The 23,682-nt window shown below is 42.7% G+C and overlaps 1 protein-coding gene across 1 annotated transcript in view; it reads left to right on the forward strand.

The window, feature by feature from the left end:
• PTCH1 (patched 1) overlaps nt 1-23,682 on the forward strand; it is a 103,820-nt gene that overhangs the window by 52,567 nt on the left and 27,571 nt on the right. The window contains exons 12-16 of the mRNA XM_054987010.1: nt 1,524-1,649; nt 12,870-12,988; nt 16,095-16,497; nt 17,458-17,767; nt 20,176-20,318. Coding sequence (XP_054842985.1) covers nt 1,524-1,649; nt 12,870-12,988; nt 16,095-16,497; nt 17,458-17,767; nt 20,176-20,318 — 1,101 coding nt within the window. The remainder of the gene's footprint in view (nt 1-1,523; nt 1,650-12,869; nt 12,989-16,094; nt 16,498-17,457; nt 17,768-20,175; nt 20,319-23,682) is intronic.

Genomic DNA, 23,682 nt, shown 5'->3' on the forward strand with positions numbered 1-23,682 from the left:
TTCTAAGTCTGACTTCAATGGTCATGGAAGGATGTATCCGCTTAGAATTGCGCTGTTAGGCAAACAAATCAGTCTATATACTGCTATGGAAGGCAATAACATCCTTGTGGTTGCTAATTTTCTACTTACCTGACTTGGGGAAAACTCATTCCCAGAACCAACAGGAAATAGTATCTCAGGTTGGAGAATGACATTTTCTTAATATTTTCTAAATTATTGTAGTACAAAGCTTTTAATGTGGTTTATATTGGTAGGCAATTGTTCAGGAAGAGTTAAAAGTCTGAGAAAGGTATCCCACACATTTGTCTGTATCTGTCTATCCTATTGGATCAACATATCTGCAGCTGTAATGGTATGCATGGTGGCTTGTGCTGACATAATTAATTCAAAATCCTCCTGACCCTGTCACTTGTAATACCATAATAAAAGTTTGATATCGGTTATTAAATAAGGAAGAAAGTGCTAGCACTGCTTTCTACATAATAACCAAATTGTCTTTCTAAGAGCCCCAAGGGAGCCTTTGCCTAGGTCCAAAGCAGACTTTCAACTCTAGAAAATGCCATTCCATTATCCAGACATATATTAAATATTTCTGAAATGGTGCAGGCAGACTTTATCACATTACACTTTCTGACATTTTTCTTGGCAAAGGGAATCAACTAAAGCAAATTTTTCTTTTAAGTTTTTGGAGAGGACAGGGAGATACTGGATAAGTGAGCTGCTGTGGAAAGAACTCTTAGTCCAATGTGAAGCCAATCCTTATCCAAACATTTTCACTTTTGCCTGGTTCTGGGAGTGGAGAAGGAAAATTTTCAGATTTGCAGGTCACAGGCAGGGCTAAGGGAACGGGACACCCCTGACAGCTCAGAAAGTCACCTTATTTACCCAGGTCAAAGAGTATCCAGATGGAAAACTACTTCATACAACAATGGGTGTTTCTTTTTGCTGGCAGCTTATTGGTCTAGCACCCCGAGGTTTCTCCTGTTGTTTTGCTTCAGGAGTTATAGTGTCTGTGGGCATGAGGCGAAACACAGTTTGTGTGCCTGATCAGAAATCAGTACAGAGATAGATATGAATATTTCGTTATAAATAAACAATCATAACTGTTACAAATTCCATAACGTAACCTATTTTTTCTCTTATAATGGACGTATTCTTTTGTGAGTACTTTTTCTGTGTGAGACCATCATAATTGTGCTCATTTCTACCTCCTCCTTTGGGATATTTCTGAAAATTGTTAAAAATAAAATCTGATGGATTAATGAAATATTTTGCTGAAGCTTTGCATTCTGCCTAAGCCTTGTGTAGTCTTGGATTGATTGTCCCTGCCAAATTTGCAACATTTTATTTTGTGCATGAATTTTTAATTCTGCTGTGATATTGATAGTCATATCAGTATCTGTGTTCTCTGTAGCTGTGCAGGCAGGCGTGTTCAGTCTAGCTTTTCAATGTGTAATGCTTGTGTCTTTTGTTCATTACATGCTATTTAACACTTCATGTCTTCTGCTGCTCCGGTTTTTCAGGACAGAACAGGAGAATGTCTGAAACGCACCGGAGCAAGTGTGGCCCTTACATCCATCAGTAATGTTACTGCTTTCTTCATGGCTGCCTTAATTCCAATTCCTGCTTTACGGGCATTTTCTCTCCAAGTAAGTTTATAAAGCATGTTCATATCACTAGAATTATTTATAATGACATTATGTTACCTGCTACCTGTGATTGAAAGCCTGCATGGTTCAGGCAATTGTGTTGAACTTAGACTTTGACAGCACTGCTGAAACTTCCATTCAGCCATGAGTAGATAATGATGATACACTTGATCATTCCTGGTCTGGGAATGATTTTAATCACAGCTACATCAGTGCTAATACAAACAATGTGTTCAGCACATAGGGTCATATCAGAGGTGTATCATAACTTGTAAGGCTCGCTTTATTTCAGATATTTTAGATTAGTATTTTTATGTACATGGTAGAGGAAAAATTGCAGTTGGTAGATACGTTGCTATTATAACACAATACTTTTATTAAAAAGGTACACTTTAAAATGTAAACTAAAAGTTGATTCAGCATTGATATATGGAATTTTAAAAATCAAGAAAAGAAGTGTGTGCTTCTTAAGTAAGTGTTACCTACTTAATTTCCAGTCCTTTAGTAATATTTTCTTCATATTTTCGATATCTGCAGCAGTGAGGGCTAGAAAGCTATGCATGGAGATCAAAGGTGGATTTCAAAGAGAAGCCAACAGGTCCCATCTTAAAGAAAATTGGGTTAGAAATATAAATATCTTAAATAAAATAATTAGTGTCATGAATCAAACCACCTGATAGAATTCAAGAGCATCGCTTTATATACAGGATTTTGCATATGCTGACTGAAATTTCTTCCTCTGGGATATTATACAGAGGTAAATAAGTGGCACCCCCCATGCTGTTTCTTCTCCAAGGTAGGAATCCTTCTTGGAGATCGCTGAGGTAGACCTATTTCGAGACTCTTTGTCTTCCAAATTCCCCTCCTGCATTTGTAATCTTCCCAGTCTCACCCAGTACCCACTAATCTTAAAGCAAGTAACATTATTTAAACATTTTTACATTGGATGTTAAATGTAACTTTACAAAGTAAGATCCTTTTTAAACCTTGGAACTCTTTCCACCACCACCCAATAAAAAAGTACAAGCAGGGGGGCCACACGTACTTGTGGAGGGGCATTTCATTTTCCCTACCCACTATTTCCTCATTCTCTTCCCTGAAAGCCCCTCCCCAAGCTTCTCATTTTTCTTTGCCTCTTTCTCTCCTTCCCATCCTCCAGCCTGATCTACTTTTATCTCCCCTCCTGCCTGCAATTTTCCCTCCTTTCCTACCCCTGTCAGCGTCTTCCTGGAAAAAGTCTGGCTGAGTTGCACAGTGCCTGTTGCTTGCACGATCAAGAACCTGCAAGAACTTATGAGGGGCGCCTCACTTCCTCCTGTATCTCTTTCCCCACACTGTCTTTCCCCCCTCCTAACAGCCTCTGTATCATCAACTTTACCTTCTTCCTTCTCTCCTTCCCACCCAACAACCAATCTACCTTTTCTTTGCTTCCCATCTTTAATTATATTTATTATTTATTTGCTACATTTATACCCTGTCTGTCTCCACAATTTGGAGCCAAAGTGGCTTACATCATTCTCTTCTGTTTTATCTTTGCAACAATCCTGTTAGTTAGTAGGTTAGGCCGAGGGTGTGTGATTGGCCCAAGGTCACCCAGCAAGTATGTTAGAGTGGGGATTCAAATTTTAGTCTTGCAGATCCTAGTCTAAAAGATTTCAGATTTTTATGCAAATTTGGAGCTTTCCTTAGGTTTGTAGAAGGATCTATCTTTTCTGGCTCAAATCTCCTGATTTTGAGTATCCACAGATTTGGCCACATTGAGATACATTGATTCCTGTTACTAAAATAGAGAAAAAGGCACCATCAATTACAGGTAGTTTAGGAAAGAAAACTAGAGAGGGATATAATTAAAATTTCTCTGCATTGATAGTAGTTTGTTGGACTGTCCTCAAAGACTAGAGATTCTACCAACTAGGATTCATGTACTCACAGTAGTTTGGAATAATAGTGAACAGTACTGGTGATTCTCTCTGATCATCACAGGAAATGGCTCTTTTTCAAATGGGCAGTTTTGGAAGTCGAATTTTATTTTGGAATCAGTTTGGCCAGTCAGAGCTTGGGGGTTGAACTCTATGTCACTAGTAGAATTAGAACCAGCCAATAGGGAAGCTGGCTCTTCTAAGCAGCAAGCTAATAAGTAACGCCTATGGGAAGGGAGAAAAAATTCTTCTATCAGAATGGAGCAGTTTCTTACCTATTATCACTTAGTAGGACATTTGGCCATCTGGAAGAATGAGTGAGAGAATGTTTACTGTTTGCTGATATATGATTAGAATCACAGACTCATAGAATCATAGAGTTGGAAGGGGTCTTACAGACTATCTAGTTCAACCTCCTGCCCACTGCAGGAACAGCCTAAAGTATCTCCAACAAGCATTCGTCTAGCCGTTCCTTGAAGACTGCCAATGAGGGAGAATCCACCACATCCCCAAGCAGCCAATTCCACTGCTGAACTACTCTTAATGTGAAGAAGTTTTTCTAATGTCCAGCTGGTACCTTCCCTCCTGTAGTTTAAACCCCTTATTGCAAGTCCTACCCTCTGCTGCTAACAGGAACAGCTCCCTTCCCTACTCTGACAGCCTTTTAAATACTTAAAGAGAGTAATCATGTTTCCTCTCAACCTCCTCTTCTCCAAACTGAACATTCCCAGGTCCCTCAGTCTTTCCTCTCAGAGCTTGGTCTCCAGGCCGCTGATCATCCTAGTTGCTCTCCTCTGCACCCGTTCCAATTTGTTCACACCCTTTTTAAAGTGAGGCCTCCAGAACTGCACACAATACTCCAGGTGGGGCCTGACCAACGCAGTATATAGTGGGACAATGACATCCTGCGATTTGGATGTTATGCCTTTGTTAATACACCCCAAGATTGCATTTGTGTTTTTTGCTGCTGCATTTTGCATATGTTTAGCTTCCTATCCACCCGTATCCCAAGGTCACGTTTACACACACTGCAACCCAGAAGTGTATCTTTCATCCAATATGCAGGTTTTGCATTTTTTTTACCCAGGCGGAGAACCTGGCACTTATCCATATTAAATCGCATCTTATTCAAATCTGCCCACTTTTCCAGTGTGTTCAGAGCTCGTTGACTTCTATCCCTGTCTTCTAGGGTGTTTGCTATTCCTCCCAGTTTGGTGTCATCTGTAAATGTAATAAGTAATCACTTCATGCCCTCATCCAGTTCATATATAACAATATTGAAAAGCACTGGGCACAGAACTGAGCCCTGTGGCACTCCTCTGCACACCTCCCTCCAGTCAGACACAATGCCATTGACAATTACTCTTTGAGTGCAGTTATCCAGCCAGTTCCCTATCCATCTAACCATCCTAGAGTCCAGTTCAGCAGTTTACCCATCAGAACATCATGAGGAACCTTGTCAAAAGCTTTACTGAAATCCAGATAAACTACATCGACACATTCTCGTGACCCAGGAAGCCTGGATTAATCCAGTATGGTGGGAACTTTATGGAGGGGATCAGATTTTTTGATCCAAAAAAGCTTTATTAATTTTATCTGTCTACAAGAAAGATATATTAAATGCCTGCACACAGGGAGTAGGACATGCTATTTTATCTGTTGTATTTACAAGGCTTGCATTATAAATAAAACTGTCCCCTACAGATAGGTTTAGTAGATCACAACCTGTCATTGTCTTTGTTGCAAATCACTGTAATGTTTGTGGGCTTATCTGCATCAGGAGTTGTAGAAAAATTAGGAAAGCAGACCTTTAGGAGCAGAACTAGCCATGCTTTCTTATACTTTTCCAGGGTTTTACTTAATGGGAGCTGTCCAGCAAATAATTTCATGTTATGTAGTTCATGGAATAATCCCAGGAATATGGTGTGAAAAGCACATGATATGGCAGCATTGCTGAAGCGAATGCAGGAAGTTTGGGTTGGTTCAATAGCAGATCTGGAAATCCCACCTATGACACTTTAAGTACCATACTGAGAAAAAGGACAGTATATAAATATAATAGTTAAAAATAAATAACAGTAGTTGTTATTCTTTGATGTAATACAGACATAATACTTTAATTTGAGTAGTACTTAGCTGGGTGGCACCATGATGGAGTCCAACTTCCCCATATATGGATAGCACTAGTCATGGCTAGATGCCTAAACTCTGGTAAAGATCCAGTAATAATGTAACTGTGGCATAACTAAGATCTTCCCATATACATTTCAGATGTAATGACTCACATTGTTCAAACAATTGTTTGCAAACCTACTTCAGACTTTGGGATTTACATCCTGGTTTACTGTGAATTCTTAATCATAGGTGTTTGGAAAACATACCATTGCTAGGCGTATACTTAAAATTGAGAAAATGCTGTTGTCAAACATGGATCATGTACTCATCACCTTAACCAAATAGCCCACTAATGAAGAGTACAGTTATGCACCAATTTGGGGATGGGGGTGGATTCTGGTATTGGTATTTTCAATATTTGGGTCCAAAAATACCTGTTTTATATTTGGATCTGGATTATTTTCAGGATTCTGAAAATAACTGTGTGTCCATTATTCCCTATTCCCCAAGGGCTGTTTTTTATGAAAACTGCACCAAAAGTGCAGTAGAATAAGTATCAGTTAAAGCCTCCTCCCCTCAAATTTGAAGAAGATTTGGTCAAGGGGTCTAGTGCTACATGCCCCTGAACGAGGCCCCCCACCTATTGTCCACTGTGTCCTATGGGGCAGAGGAATCCCAGGCCTTTTCCAGGACAAAGAAGCCTTAGCAAACACACGAGAACAGCCGCTGACCAAAGCCTCCCAAAAAGAATTAACAAAGTCCAGCAGAACTGGAGAATCCAAGAAAAACCAACTTGGCAGAAGGCATGCCCTCCTCACCCTGAAGCTGCAGCTTGGGTTTTGTTGTTGCTGTTGTATTGCCTTGCTTCTCATGTGGTCTATGAGTCATGAAAAATACAGTAGTGACTTCAATAAGCAAAATGCATTTGAATGCAGAAACCTATGTTTGTAAAAGTTTCTGCTTTGTCTTCTGTGAAACATCTTCTCACGTATCTGCCCTTGGTAGCACAAGGTTTCTGTTGCTGTGTGTGACAGCTAACCCCATGGGTTTGAGGCTTCCCCTCTTTTTTCACTGATAAAACAGAGTCTCACTGTGCACATCATCTTACTTTTCCATAGCTAATCTCTCTATAACAGAGCCTATGTGTCAGTCTCTTTTTCTGTCTCCCCTCCTCACATGTAAGAGACAAACAGTTCCATGAATAGTAATATCCATCTTGTATGTGTGTGGGCTATGTTTTCTGCTTTGTATTTAAAATCATATTTTTCTGAAAACTAAATGAAAAGGTATTGATGGCTGCTGTTTCTGCTAGAGAGGAACTCTTTTAAAGAGAGCTTTGGGAGGTTCTCCTCTGGCACTGTTCCAACCAAAAACGATTTATAGCATACTCTGACCTTGGTAAAGGCTTTGGTAACTGTACTTTCTCAGCAGTCATTTTTCTTCTCTTGTTGTCTGGATCACTAATCATTTTTCACTCTACTTGATCCTTGACCTAACTAGAGGAAGCAAGAATTACAATTTTTCTTAATACCTGTTGCAACTATTGTGGGGTTTTTTTATAAAAAAAAAAGAGGTTTGAGTACAGCATTCTTTAAGCAATGCGCTGAAAAGGATTTCTTACTCTTGCATAAAGGCAAGCATTTCTTTTGATCTCTTTTGCATGTTGTAAACCCATGCCCAGATTCTGTGGCCCAGTGAAAGTAGGAGAGACAGCATTCCCCTCCCTCTTCCATTATCAGTCTTTCTGCTCTTCCCTGACTGTAGAGCAATTACAGCGCTTTTCAGAGAGTCCTTAAGTATGCGTTCTGCATCATGCCACAAATAGCTGCATATGTTCCATAGGTGTAGAACCTTAATTGCTGATTTTTTTCACCCTGCAGATACATTTCTTATAATCAAGAGAAATATGTGTTGTTCTGAAGTAATAAAGGGTACTGTTCTCTGGGGCATCTGTGCACAAACATGTAATCTTTTGCATGTGCATTAAGAGTTTATTGTATTACTGATATCATCCTAATTTTTAATTGGATTTTTCTTCCCATCCCTATAAATTGATATAAGATGAAATAACTCAGTAACAGGTAATAATGTATGATACTCAGATCAGGTTTACAGAGTTACAGGCCATTATCTAGTACAGCCTCAGTCCATTGGAACACCAGATCATTCTTGTGCTTTGTCATGCTTTATTGACTAAATCAGGGCCAAACCAGATGCAGCTGGGGGTGGGGGGAGCATGAATGTATTTTCCCAGGATGGCTTGAAAGAAAATTGTACCCTGCTATTTTCTCATAAATAATGGCCTCTTTTTGGTGCACCATGCAGGTTTGTCACGGCAGGTCGTGATACAGAACCACTTTTGAAATGGTGTGGGGGGGCAGGGGGGTTAGGTGTTTTATACTCCAAAGTTAGGATTGCCATACTGAGACCCAACTAAAGAATTGAAGTGCTGCCAGAGTGCATGACTGAAACAGGGACCGGGAGTTGCTAGATCAGAGGAGGAGCCGTGGTGGAGCTGGGCTGGGAAAACAGAGTGAGGGGTGGAGTGGAGCAAAAAAGGCACCCTCACCCCACAGCAAGGCCAAGAGCTGGGGAAAAAGAGGCTTCTTTCAGTCTCTTTAAAGCAGCAGCAGCCAAAAGCACAATCCCAAATCCTTCCACACACTCTCCCACTCCAATCCCAGCAAAACGCTGACATAGATCAGAACAGGAGGTCTGTGGTTGGCTGTCAGACCTGCCTAACAGGGTTTGGAGGGGTGAGATTGGTGTGCCCATGACTACAGAAGGTCCACCTCCTTGGTTGCCTAGGGGATTGACCCCCAGCTCCTGGATGTATAGGGCAGGATGGAAGCTCTCCAGATGACTAGGAGAGCTGCCAATCAAGGGTAAGTGGGTTATGATTGGGGTTTCCATTGGCAACAAAAGGTCTGGGCCCATTGTTGCCTAGGGAATCAATGGATTGGTGTCAGCCTGTCTGCAATTACAAATCGTTCACAAAGCTAACGAAACAGGCCAAAAAGTCGTGAATTTCGTAATAATTTCATGATAACTGCGGCCCCATAAAACACTGTTTCGTGACACACGAAACAGCCTGTTTCATGATGAAATTTGTTCAATTTGTGCCCATGTCTAATGCTCAGCAGGGGTGGAGGAGGGGTTAAAATGGTCTGCTGGTAGAAACTGTGACGCTGGATGATCTAAAGAAGACTAGGAGACATCTAGTTTGACATTGGTGGAAAAAAGAGCATTGGAGGACCTATGAAGTAGTGGTGAGAGCAGCAAAGAAATCCTACTTATTTGCTTTCATGGCATCAGCTAATTTGCACCCAGCTCATTTGTTTACAGAATTTTGACACTTGTTGAGCCCAAAGTCTGAAACTCTAAATTTTCAGGATCTTATGAATAGTTGTGACACTTTGTGAAGTTTTGGCTGAGAAAAATCTTACAAATACATTCTGATTTGGATGCTGGTAGTAATATAATTCACCAGAAGGTGAATTATCTATCCATTACTGTATTGACACAGAAAAAGGATGTGGCCAGTTCTCTCCCAGTCTCTAATTTGCCCTTTCTGTATAAGATGTTGTCAGCCCCGGCGCCAGGGTTTCTAGCGCTGGAGGCGAGAGCGTGTGCAGTCCCGGACTGTGTGATGACGTCATCACATGATGACATCATCACGCAGCGCTGCTGGCAGGTGGCTGGGGCGGAGTGAAGAGGTCACCCGTGCACCGTGCGCCGCCCCGGCCACCTGTCGTTCCTGGCCTGTGTCTGCTGCGCCCGCTTGGGGGCGGGCAGCGGCAGCGGCATGAGGCTGGCCGGCAGCAGCGCAGGACGTGCGCCTCCGTCCCCGGGGCCCCCTCCAGCATCCCCTCTGCCCCCGCGGTGCCCGCGGCCCCTGCCTCACGGCCTCAATGGTGCCGCCGGCCCTGGATGTTGTCTGTTGTAGACCCCTTTCAGTCTAGTTTCAGACCAGGCTATGGGACAGAGAGTGCTGGTTGCTTTAATTGATGTTTGAATGTAGACAAGGGCCCTGCTGCCTCTTCGTTGCATTTACTGAATTTATCCACAGCCTTTGATACCATGGACCTTGCCATCTTTTTCAGGCAGTTGGATATAGAAATGGGGATTAAGGGAAACACATTGGATTCGTTTAAATTGTTCCTCATGGACTGGACTCAGAGGGTCGTCATTGGAGACCAGGTGTCATCAATGTGGGATTTGTCCTGTCAGGCTCCAAAGGACTCTGTCTTATTTCCCATGCTATTTAATCTCTGTGTAAAACCCTTGAGAGAAATCATTCAGAATTTTGGCGTAGGTTGTCATCAATATGCTAACAACAATCAGCTCTCTATTTCTTTTCCCAAATCCCCCAGAGATGCAGTATAATAAGTCCTGAATCACTGCTTGACTGCTATGTTTAAATGGCAAAGGGTGGACAAGTTACAACTGAATCCTCCTGAGGACACAGAGATCATGGTAACTGGGAAAGCTAAGGTCTTGAAGGAGTGCTTCCCACTTTTGATAGGGTCAAGCTGACATTCACTGACTCAGTTGAGAGCCTGGGGTAATACTGAACCCAGCATTATTACTGGAGAAACAAGTTAACAAAACTGAAAAAAATGGTTTCTTCCATCTTCATTTAGCCCAGAAAATGGCTCCCTACCTTAACCAGGCCAGTCTGGCCACATGGATCCATACCACAGCAACCCCCTACATGTGCATTCTCTGTTGTGGCTTCTGCCTTTTGTGCCATCCTGTCTGAGGAGATCAGGAAGGCTCCTACAAATCTGTCATTCTGCATAATATACAAAACAGAAATGTTCAGGAGGGCATTTTAATGAAGGGATTAGAATTGTAATACAATAGAACAGTCCAGGAGGGCACATTTATTAAGGATTAAGATTGTCTATTGCAGTATTTGTTGTATGTATCATCTTGGTTTTACTGCACTGTCTTTTACTTTTGTAATCCATTTTTGGCATTGTTATGGTATGTCAGGCTTTACATAGTTTTCTGTTTGCATTGTTCCCTAATACTTGTAATCCTAGCCCTGTTGCATTATTACTAGATGTCTTGTGCTTTCTGGTTCAATTGTTTACTTTATTTTGTAATCCTCCTTGAGTCTCAGTAAAAAAGGCAGGCTGTAAATGAAATAAATAAATAAACAGACAAAAGAGAAAAAGGAGGAGGAAAAGACTTCACAATGAAGAGTAGATCTTTCTCTTAATTAAACAATAATCAAAAGCAGTGATTAGCCAATACCTCTCCCCCAGCCCTTCTATGTCTGGTAAAATTGTTTGACTCTGTGACTTATTCATTACTGCCCATAGAATGTAATGTGTGAAGCAGGTTGGGTTGTTTCTGCATTCCTACCTAGCACCTAAAACTACCTTCTTAATGCTTTTCTCCAACTCCTAGTTGCCCATTAAAATCTCATGTAATTAACTTATTTCCCTGTCACAACTGCATCTTGGAAGATGATGTAGTGGGATGACTAAGAGCGGGACCACAAGTGACACCTGACACAGGTTGGACACTAGTCAGCTTCCCTCAAGTTTTGATGGGAAATGTAGGCATCCTAGTCTTGCATTTCCCTGTCACAACTGCATCTTGGAAGATGATGTAGTGGGATGACTAAGAGCGGGACCACAAGTGACACCTGACACAGGTTGGACACTAGTCAGCTTCCCTCAAGTTTTGATGGGAAATGTAGGCATCCTAGTCTTGCATCCTAATGTAGGCCAAGCTGCCTACATTTCCCATCAAAACTTGAGGGAAGCTGGCAAGTGTCCAACCTGTGTCAGGCGTCACTTGTGGTCCCGTTCTAAGTCCCTGTGTGCTTTGACTGTGCCTCAGTTCCTGATCTACAGTATGAGGTAGAGAGCCAGCATGGTATAATGAAGTTAGATGGTCAGACTAGGATCTGGGAGACTCAGGTTCAGATTTGCACTCTGCCATGGAGGCTGACTGGGTGACCTTGGGCCAGTCACCTCATAAGGTGGTTGTTGTGAGGATAAAATGGAAGAAGGAAGAATCATGTTGTAAGCTGCTGTGATGTTGTAAACTGCTCCCATTAGGGAGCAGAGAATAGATGATAAATACATATCTTTCAGAATTGTTAAAGATTGCTTTAAAAGAGTAAGCGAATTCTTTTTGTCATTGGAACTGAGGTGTATAAATGCGATTCTGATTATTAACTTTACTTTTCCTCCATGTTTTTGCCCAGAGTATCAGAGGTGTGGATTTATTAGCTTATAATTAATTTGTGCATATAACAGAAGCTTATATTTTCATTGTTTTTTATCTCAGACATTTAATAAAAATATGTGTGAAATAAGGAATACTTTTCTTAAGCAGTAGGAGGATGGAATATTACAGGGCTCTCTAGGATCTTTTAAAATTGCTTTCTCCTTCAAAGTAACGAAATCCTTAACGAAAACAAGACCTCAAGATGTATTTTCATGCATAATTTTCTTTAAACGGTTGATTAAAAATATTTTTGCCCTATGTGGGTGCATAATTGTACTAAGACAATCGGTGGGTTCCCCTTAGTGGTTCTTTCATGCTTTAGGGGCATTTTGCAAGCACTTTCCTTCAGAGTAACTACACTTGCAGAGGCTAATAGTAACTGAAATCACCCAAGGCTCAGATGAGACGAGACTCACGAGGGTCTCAATAGTTGTTAGAGACCCTGACAGAGATTTTCAGGAAGAAGGCACAGGTGTAAAACAGGGATCATGGTGGGAGGTAGGGGGCAGATCTTAACTGACCCTTCCAAATCTTTTATGTAAAAAAACCTTAAGGCTCAGCTAGTAAAACAGATGTTTGTTCCCCTGAAATAATCAATCCTTTCCAGCAAGGATCAAAAGGAGATTCTGAAGTCTTCTTGACTATGACCTTGCATACTTTGTGTGTGGGGGTGTTTATCAATCATAGATCAGCTGATCTCTTTCCTGAAAGACTAAGGGAGCAGTAAATTAGCCTTTCAAATTTGAGTACATTCCCGATAATGAAATAGCAATCTTTAATGCTCATTTTACTCTTCAGCAAAACCCTGACTAAAGAATGAGCTGTTGTGACAAACAGGGTGCCAAATGGGAATTGTTGTATTGATTTGCTTTACTTTTCTAAGGCTCCTTTTTGTAATGCATCAGGCTGGGTCAAATGATCTTTCTTTGGTTTCTAGGCTGCTGTGGTGGTAGTATTCAACTTTGCCATGGTCCTGTTAATTTTCCCTGCTATTTTGAGTATGGATCTATATCGTCGTGAAGATCGGAGACTGGATATATTCTGCTGTTTTACAAAGTGAGTTTGTTGGATTACTTCATAGAACATGTCACAAATCTTAAATTGTGGCATAACTAAAAGAATCAAATGAAGAAGGGCTAAGGGAGATATTTTTCACAGAAATGAAAAAAAGTATATGTAAGATGGTATTTATTGCTATTCCTTTGAAAAGGCGTTTTTGACATTGACTTCTCTGTTCTGTCTTTTTATGGTGGAATCATTGGGCCGCTGACTCAGTAGCTCTGCCCCCAAGATACAGTGAATATACATACAGTCTGTGTACAATGTACATTTCATTTTTCTTTATTCACATATTGAGTAATTCTCATGTTATGTTCGCTGCATGTACAGCTCAGCATGTAAAGAAACCCCACATTTATCCAGGTACTGTTCCCTGGGTTCATTTGTAAATAGAACTCACATTGGCTGTTTCTTACAAATCTTACTACATAAAAGGGTAAGCATGTTCAAGATGACTCACCCGTTTATCCTGGCACAGGAGCAGTCATGGTGAGCCTCTGTGGCCTCAGAAGGGCCCACAGATCAGCTCTGTCCTCCCCAGCCCCGATTGGGCCAGCCGGCGTGGGGCATACCTGGCTGAGCTGCACTCCCCTCCCCCCAAACCTCCATCTGCTGCGGAGAGGAGGGGGCATGGTGGGGGCAGTGTGGCTTGCCTGTGCTTCCCCCTCTCAAACTTTCCCCCCTAAGCCTCGATTTTTGGTGGGGGGATGTGGGGGGGGGCAACGTGGCTTGCCTGCGATTCCTCCACCTAAGCCTTCCCCCAAGCTTCAATTTTCAGCAGGAGGCAGCATGGCTTGCCTATGCTTCCCCCTCCCAAGCCTCGATTTTTGGTGGGGGGACCATGGGGGGCAGCACAGCTTGCCTGTGCTTTCCCCTCCCAAGCCTTGCCCTGTCAGCCTCAATTTGCAGTGGAGGGGGCACAGCATGTGGCATCTGTCCCCTGGAGGCCAGGTCTACTGCCCACAGCTTTGCAAGGTGGGTAGACCTGGCCTCCAGACCTGCGGAGGCCAGGTCTAGTTGCCATGGCTTTGCAAGGTGAGTAGACCTGGTCTCCAGACCACTAGATGCCAGGTCTACCCACCATAGCTTTGCATGGCTGATAGACTTGGCCCCTGGAGCTGTGGCCAGGTCTACTTGCCATGGCTTTGCAACATGAGTGGACCTGGCCTCTGGACCCACAGAGCCCAGATGTACTTGCCATAGATTTACAGGGCAGGTAGACCTAGCCTCCATCCTCTCAGGCCAGGCCGATGAGAGGGGGAGGGGGGAAACACACTTCCCCAGGTGTGCTCCCTGATTGCGCAGTGCACTCCTGTGCACCGCAGTAAGATGATTTCAGCCCAAAGCAGGTCCAATTCGACCCACTGCAGAGTGCAGGAGCACTCCAGGGTCCTTTCTGTCTCCCCAGGCAGCACTCCCAGGCTCCACAGCTGCCCAATTAGGCCCGAATGGGGGCTGAATCGGGCAGCTGTGGGGCACAGAAGTGCTCCATGGCCCTTTCTGCCCCCTCAGTAGTGCTCCCGGGCTTTGCAGCTGCCCAATTCGGCCTGAATCGGGTGGCTGCAGGGCACATGAGTGCTCCAGGGCCCTGTCCACCCCCACCCAGCAGTGCTCCCAGGCTCCACAGCGGCTGGAATTAGGCCCAGGATTGGCCAGCAGAGGGAAGGGCCCACCCACCTCCAAGCCCTCAGCTGCCCAGTTCGGGTGAGGAGGTGGCAGGAGGGACAGGCCCGCCTCCCAGTCCTGTCCCGCCACGATTGGCTGGCACTGCTGCCCTTCCCTGGCCCAGATCGAGGCACTGGGAAGAGGACAATGCCAGGCCTGGCCGCCCTGCCCTCCCCCCACTCAGATCAGGGCACAGCGGAGAGTGCAATGCCAGGCCCGCCCGCTCAGCTCTCCCTTCAACCGGATTGGGGTGTGGCGGTGGCAGCAATGCCTTGCCTGCCTACACTGCCCTTTCTAGAGCCCGTTGTATTCCCCCCCCCCCCCCACAATGGACTTTGTTGCTAGTAGATGTATGAACGTACATGCAGGATGTATGTGCATTCACTATATTGTGACCAGGACTAGAGACTGAATTTTAATACTGTCAGCGCTGTTCCGATTCCATAGACTCTGGCTGGGTCTAGTACTGAGCTTTATTACAAATAGCTTCTGCGGATTTCTGGGAATCTGTGCTCTGATTTTCTCCCAAATGCTGCAAACTTTATTTGATTAATTGATGGAAGATTTGAATGCAGATAAAATTTTGTCCCAAATTAAATATTCAGATAAAGTAGAGATATTCAGGTATTTATAACTGCCCAACTGAATACATCGATGCATTGGATCAGTTATCCTTGGACAACACTTACTGCATGGAGGAATTTGTGAAAATGAGTTTTCTTTCCAGTTCTGTACAAGGCTAGCAGATTAGCTTTTCAGGATGAAAGTATTATGGTTTTCACAACTTCTGATTTGGCTATAGGTAGCAAAGTTACATCTGTATCACATACACAAATCATGTGTGATAACTGCACATGTGCTTTTTAGCTATTTACACACAATGTACAGAAACGGGAAAGCATGTCCAAGTGTAATTTCATATTCCATATACATGTAACAAAATCTGGACACAAGGTTTGCTTGTCAAATATAATTGAGTACCAACTGTTTCTTTTAAACTGTTTCTTTTAACGGTGAAATTCTGTGGGAAATTGTTTTATATGAAGCGTAAGAACCAAAGGCAACTGAAGCCGAGAGTTAAATTAAAGCCCGTCATTTTTTAAAGTGGAATCTTTCATAATACTGATGAATCTTGAGTTTGTTTTTAAATTATGATCATTAATACTATTATTTAAATGTAATGGTTGGAAAGCCAATTACCTAAAGTAAGTTTAAACACTTCGTAGCTCTTTTTAAAAGTTTGTGGGTTTTGAATTGCATGGTTTTTTCTGTACATTGTTATCATCTTTTGCTTGCAAAATAGAACATTTCACCCATACTTCATTTATCCATTGATTGTTAAATTGGCTCTAATGATATTGTAAGAAATAATCTTCCACAGCTGTTGTTTCTGCAGTGTCAGTGAGCATGAAGGTTTTCCCCACCATTTTTCTTTCAGCCCATGTGTCAGCAGAGTGATTCAGATTGAGCCTCAGGCATACACAGATGCCAGTGACAACACACGCTACAGCCCTCCACCACCCTACAGCAGCCACAGTTTTGCACATGAAACTCAGATCACAATGCAGTCCACAGTCCAGCTGCGCACTGAATATGATCCTCATACCCAGGTTTATTATACGACAGCAGAACCTCGTTCGGAAATATCAGTGCAGCCAGTCACAGTGACACAAGATAACCTCAGCTGCCAAAGCCCAGAAAGCACAAGCTCAACCAGGGATCTCCTTTCCCAGTTCTCAGACTCTACACTGCATTGTCTTGAGCCAGCCTGCACGAAATGGACACTCTCATCTTTTGCAGAAAAGAAGTATGCTCCATTCCTTTTAAAACCGAAAGCCAAGGTAAAACCTTTGTTTTGACTACAGGTTGATTATATCTGCTGCCCATTCAGCTGACCAAAGGGGCATTATTTGGTATCTCTGGAAGATGGAATACAACTTGGCTGTGTTCCTAAAGATCCAGAATGAAAGTCCACCTCCAGATCCTTCATTAGTTCCTCTAAGGCTGCATTCAGACATCACGATAAGAAATGGTTGTTTAAGCAGTGGCTAATCACCTATCTATCATGGCTTCTTCCTTTAATTTTCTTCATGTTATCTCCCTTCTCCCCAACAGTAGGCTGACTGAGGTTCCATTTTCAGACCCTCAAAGTATCACCGTTCTCAGCCACACTACTATTTTCACATGTTTCAATGTGGTCAAGCTGATGCATGACTTCTGGAATATGGCCCCATGTCAAACAAATACCTTGAATCTACCTTTAACTCCCCCAAGTAGCAACATGGCACCCATTGAATTGCTAGCAGTGTGGCATCGCAGTCATGTGATAGGAAGAGTCCCCTGACACTATAACAATAAGCCCATTATGCCCTGTACTTTTAATGCAACTCCCAGGTAAAATCTTTTGCAAACAAAAAAAAGAGTGCCATGGAGTAAGGTGCCCATCAAACTAGAGCAACATGGCACAGAGACCCAAGCTTGAATGTTGCCTTTCCTATGGCTAGAGTACAGCCCAACAGGAATTAATTGGAGTCAGTACAAAGCATGAGCCACTGAAGCATCCGACCATACTGTGATGGCACATCAGCCAATCAAAATATTGGCATTGCTGAGAATGGTTAAGACGGCATGGGAAATCACACTGACCTTCCAACCCATTGTATATAAGCCATAGGGGTGCATGCTGGGAAAAGTGGTTCTATGCTTTCCTTATGAATTTTGCAAGCCTTAAGCAGATTCTGTAGTGTGAGATTTCTAAATGCTGCCATTTTTTTCATTAAGAGATTCTTTTTCTATTTCAGATCATAGTCATTTTTCTTTTTCTGGGCTTGCTTGGCCTCAGTCTTTATGGAACTACCTGTGTGAGGGATGGACTGGATCTTACGGACATTGTACCACGGGAAACCCGGGAATACGATTTCATTGCTTCCCAGTTCAAGTATTTCTCATTCTACCACATGTACATAGTTACCCAGAAAGCAGATTATCCCAACATCCAACACTTACTTTATGAACTTCACAAAAGGTTTAGCAATGTGACATATGTTTTGCTGGAAGAAAACAAGCAGCTTCCGAAAATGTGGTTGCACTACTTCAGAGACTGGTTACAAGGTAAGGGAAAACCTCAGCAAACTAACACAATAGTAATATTTTACTAATGTCCTAAGGAATCCCGTTACGTTTTATTTATTGCATGCCAGTAGCATAAATCCATGTTCACTATCTTTTAATGTACTTGAATTGGGGGCAGGGGGGGGGCGTTATGGGAAGGAAGGATTTGCATTTTTTTCACTTCCAAAGTCAGTGAGTCTGTCTGTCTGTCTGTCTGTCTGTCTGTCTGTCTGTCTGTCTGTCTCTCTCTCTCTCTCTCTCTCTCTCTCTCTCTCTCTGAGTTTTCCCAGCAACCCAAGTTTTCTTAGCAGATGCTTTGAAGTTGTATAGATGGTAGTAGAATAACAAGATTTCAATAGCTGCTCTGTGTGTCTGGCCAGGTGCTGGAGGACTATGTGTGTTCGATATTTTGCAGCCTTGCCTCATTTGCTGCTTTTTTGTTCAGACCTGTTAAGAAATGAACTACGATTGTGTCTTTTCTACATGGGAGGCAACTTTAAAGGAAACAGGGGAGGGCTTGTAAATGTGAAAGAGCATCCAGACCCTGAGGCTGTGTCATTTAGGCCATGTTTTCTCTTCCAGCCAGTCTTATCTCTTTATAGCTGTAGCTAACCTATCAGGGCTGTGATGATGGTTTTGATTACGGCTGCTCAGTGCAGCTGTGAGGTGGGTCGATGGATTCCTTCTCCCTTCCTTCCCCGCTCCTTTTTCCTATCCCTCCTTGGACATGCGGTTCATCATCTGTTCTCCCACAACCTCCTTGTTGCTTGGCTGCAGCTTCCTGTTCTAAATCTGATCCAAATTTGTGCTGTGAAGTATTTTGCCCCCACCCCACCCCCGCACCCTCTTGAAACGGGTGGCAAAGAGGAAAATAACAGTTAAGAGCGAATAGGTGTTGGCTGTGATCATTACACGTGCTGGCAGCAGATCCCACAATTTGTTTTAGCTACACAAGTTGAACAGATGGAACAAATTGACAAAATCATGTTCATTCATGCTGTGCTCAAAAAGGAGCTGGCTGGCTGTTTGAAGTTGAAAGTTGGAGTGTGGGTTTCTTTTTCCTCTGGCTTTGCGGCAGAATTTTTGGTCATGTTGTGATGTAACCTATGGCTTCAGCCCCTAGTGGTAGCTGAAACAACAGAGCATAAGATGTCTCTTCCCCATTGTGTAATTCATTTTAGAGGTGTGAATGCGCAGAGCTTTATTTCAGGCAGTGGTCTTAAATGTATCCCAGGCTCTGTTATTGCAGTCAATAGAGACAATCTGTTAGGAATGTCTTTTGCCTACTCCTGTTCTTTACAGTGATGCTTGTGCAAGAGGAGAGTCGTGTGCCAGGCATAAGAGTAAGAGCTTCTGTTTGATATTGTTCAGCCTGGAAAGAACTATTTTATCTTGGAACTGAGTAGTTTGTTTTGGGGTCTGTTCATGATAGAGCACTAAACTCAGATTTATAGTAGATTGTTCCACACTCCCTTCCATCTAGGTTAAACATTTAAAAAGCCAAGGGATAATCTGAGCCACCATGTGAATTGCAATTTTGGTATTATATATTCCTTTCTGGCACAGGGCTGGGAGGAGTTAGTGCAAAAATTATTCACAAATGATTCGCACCTCAGCAGAGCCACAGTAATATTCCTCATTAGGGCTTCTTTCTTTTTGGAGCAACATGTCCAGCATTACAACCTGTTTTGCATTGTTTACTTGATTCCAGACCATGATGCATGGAGCCATATTGTATATTAGGAAATTGTTTACCAAAGGACCAGTTCAAATTTAATAACAGTGTGTCATGGATCAGTTGATCCCTTTGAATGTAAACGTAGCTGTATTAAAATGTATCTACCTATGTGTATCTTTTATATGGCAACATACACATGGAATTTGCTGCTGGCTAATTTTTCATAGATTAGTTCCAAGTATGCAGCCACACACAGGCATGTTTTTTTTTTGCCAGAATGTTCTCACATGTGTGGTGGGTGTGGCTAAGTGGGTGTGGGAAAACTGGACCCGTTCTGAGGCAGCAGGAGGTCTGTCTGAGGCTCCAGGTTGGCATCCTTCCACAGACTAGCTGGAAGATAGCAAAGGCCGGGCATGCTGTCAAAGCTCTGGAGTTCTAGAATGCCAGCGTCTCCGGCCAGTGGCACTCTCCCAGACATCTGCTTGGGAGGCAGGTGATAATTCTCTAGCCAGGCTGCTCTTGTTCCAGGGCTGTGGGGAGGAGGCAGGACTAGGCAGTCAAAAAGAACCCTCAAAAAGTGATAGTCAGTGCTTATCCCATGACAGATAGCTCTAAAACACTGTGTAGGAACCATCCCAAGATTGTCCCCAAAGTTGCTTGTTTTCCTCTGTAATGCATCTGTTTATAATCTTTTTTTAAAAAAAAATTATGTTTCCTTGCTTTCTAACAGGACTTCAGGATGCTTTTGACAGTGACTGGGAAGCTGGGAAGATCACATACAACAGCTACAAAAATGGATCAGATGATGCTGTTCTAGCTTACAAACTTCTGGTGCAAACAGGCATCCGAGAAAAACCTGTTGATATTAGCCAGGTACTTTCTTAAATACTGTTTGGACTGTATTTGCTTAAATGGAACCATGAAAATAAGTCATAATACTATTTTGTTGCTTATTAATTTACCGACTATTCCACCAAAGCCCTAGTCAATATCTGGAATGCAGAAGTCATGATGGCTTGGGGGGGCGGGGGCGGTTTGACATGATAGCTCCAAAGTGCCCTCTCCCACATGCTAGAGTTCGTGGATCTCCTTGGTATTCCAAGGAACTGCAGACAATGAAGCTGCAAGGACAACACTTTGAGTGACAGTTACAGGAAAACTGGATGAATCCAGGCGAGCACGGGTAAGAACCCAAATGTGGTAGTAACGGTGATAAAGTAATCATATTTCTCCCCCACCATTGTATATGCTCAGCATCATCCAATGAAGATGTTCTCTCTCTCTCTCTCTCTCTCTCTCTCTCTCTCTCTCTATATATATATATATATATATAGAGAGAGAGAGAGAGAGAGAGAGAGAGAGAGAGAGAGAGAGAAAGGGCTAAAGGTTGGAGATGAGGCCGTCTGCTTTCTCCTGATGTCTAGAGGAGAAAGCAGAGTTAAGATGGCTGCAGGAGTTGTTGCCCAAGTTGTATTATATGTAAATAAACCTGTACCATTTACAAGCTGCTGGGATCAGTTCTTTGTATAATCTATAGGATCTTCCTAAATTCCCATTATAACACTTCTGCAAAGTACAGAGCAGTACAGGTGTTTTTCTTGTGTTTTCTGTCTCCAACTCTCTTGTTATGCTATCCGTTGCCCAGGCCTTGATACCTTTGAGATCATAATTCTGACTCCATCTTTTTCTGTTACATGACTATGATGTCATGTGACTTCCTGTCATGTGCTTGTAGTTTAGTAGGGCATATGCTCATTGAGTCTTAGATCTAGAAAGGCCAAACATCGCTTGCGTGAAACCTTTGGATGAGGTCGTCTTGAGATTTGGTGTGAGGTGCTAGCATTTCTAGGTGAAGCCGTGAAATTTCTGAATGGATGTTGGAGACTGGGCTGGACTCTGTGCAAGTGATGAAAAAGAAACTCAGGCCAGAAAATACATGGATATTAACTGGAGGTGAGAGTACAAGTGAGTTGGGAGGTGGTTGCTCCCCTAATCTTGGTAAGCTAATAGAAACACGTTACTCCAGAGCTGAAAATATCTGCATTCAAACTTGGTTTGCTTCCAAGAACACTTCAGAGTTAACCTTTAAAGATCTAAATGGCTTTGGTTAGGTTACTTAGAGGAACACCTTTTACCTTACCCACCACCCCCTATACTAAGGTCTTGAAAAGACCTGAAAGGCATCCCAGCTCAGAGTTTCATGTCACAGGTCAGGATAATGGGAACAAAGAAGAATACTTTTTCAACTGTAGCACCTTCTCTTTGAAACTCCCCCTGCCCAAATTCTGCCCCCTTATAGCATTTGATTTTTATTCTCATTTGGAAGGTAAGGTAGAGATTGATGGATTATTACTACTATTTATGCTTGTGTGGGATTTTTAAATTAGTTCAACAGTTTAATAATTGAGTTTTTATTAATATTTTAACAGTGCCAGATTTAACTGTTGCACTTCAATTCTATCAGCCACCAGTGTTTGAACCAGGGCTTTTTTTCAGCAGGAACGTGGTGGAATGGAGTTCTGGAACCTCTTGAAAATGGTCACATGGCTGGTGGCCCCGCCCCCTGATCTCCAGACAGAGGGGAGCTTAGATTGTCCTCTGTGCCGCCAAGCGGCACAGAGGGCAATCTCAACTCCCCTTTGTTTGGAGATCAGGGGGCGGGGCCACCAGCCATGTGACTATTTTCTTCAAGGGCAACCCACTGAGTTCCACCACCTCTTTTCCCAGAAAAAAGCCCTGGTTTGAACCATATGCTGGCACATAGATATAGGGGCTGGATCTCTTTTCCAGCACATCTTCACAGGCAGTTGTTGCAGTTGTTTTACCAGTGCTTCCTTCTTGAGTTGACTGACTCAGTTACTCCAACCCAGGCACCATCGATTTTATTCTTCCCTAATACTCATTTTCTAAGATGTTTGGAACTATTGCTGGGCCTTCCAGTGTTATTTTAAAATACGTTTCCACACTAAGATCTAGTTCACTCAAGTACTGCATGGAGTGACAAAACTGTTCCTTGGCTGTCATTTCAGATTGCAAGTGGAAGACTACTTGAATAAATGCTGCCCCATATAGAACCCATAGAAGTATAGAAAACTAAAAGTCTACCCTAGCCTCCTCATATCATCTAGCTATCTATAAGTAGATTTCTTGTACCAATTTTGTATACACAGTTAATTTTTTGAACCACTCAACCATGTACCTTCAGTCTAGGAACTAACACAGTCTAAGAATGCAAGTTTAAAGCACCTTAACCTCAGCCCTCTAATGTGATATATCAGCTAAACACCCATTGTCTGTAGTATATAATGTTCGTATTTCTCTGTAAGGAAAGATGAAGTGTTACTGTATCTTCTGAACAAGATGCTGTGTGTCGGGAATGATGACTCATTTTGCTATGTCCATGAGCAGCAATTGTAGTTTCTCCTCTGATGTTTAGGTATTGAATTCTGCTTCATTCTGGAATGGAGAGAAATATAATTTGGGGAGAGTCCTAATTAGGTATATTGGTCACCTTCCAGCTTTGGCTCACGTTCTGATTGCCAGTTGCAATCAATGAACCAATTATTTGACAGACTGTTTAGCTATTTACAAACAGGAAACTTCTTGCTGCATCCCAGCTTTGCAGGGACTCAGCAAGATTTTTTTGCAGGGGCTAAGGGGTACAGATCAGAAGATCAACTGGGAGTCTGCTTCTGACTTCCCCCTCCTCAGCTTCTCCTAGTATTACAGCCTTGCAGGGACAGGGAGAAACTTGGAGGAAGAGTTTCAGAAGCTGCAGGCTCAGATTAGAAGGCTGTGAAGAGCTTGGAGAAAGGAGAAGTGATTACTTCTGATCTGATTTCGCCACCCCAGCCTTGCTGGCACCCAGCAAATTGAGGGGAGTGATCAGAAGCCAGCTCCCAGCTGATTCCTAATTATAAAGTTGGGAAAGAAAAGTTTTACTGGAAAGGGCTCATAATCCAACCCAGCAGATATTGGGGTTCAGCTGGAATGCAGGTTCTGAACTCTCATCCTTCAAAAAACTCTCATGGCTGGAGGTCAGACATAGAGAGTACGGCTGCTTCATAGATCAACTGATAATCAATTTTGAAACAATAGGGCTGTGACATAGTATTTGGCAGCTGTTTGAGTTGTTCAGCGCATGCCGAAGATACCCTGGATCAGTTCAGGGCCTGATTGTCTGTGTCAAACATAGTGTGTTTAGCTGCTGAACAAATTTATTGAAAAGTTCATGGTC

Source organism: Eublepharis macularius, chromosome 8 (genome assembly GCF_028583425.1).
Source record: "Eublepharis macularius isolate TG4126 chromosome 8, MPM_Emac_v1.0, whole genome shotgun sequence".
NCBI classification, from domain to species: domain Eukaryota; kingdom Metazoa; phylum Chordata; class Lepidosauria; order Squamata; family Eublepharidae; genus Eublepharis; species Eublepharis macularius.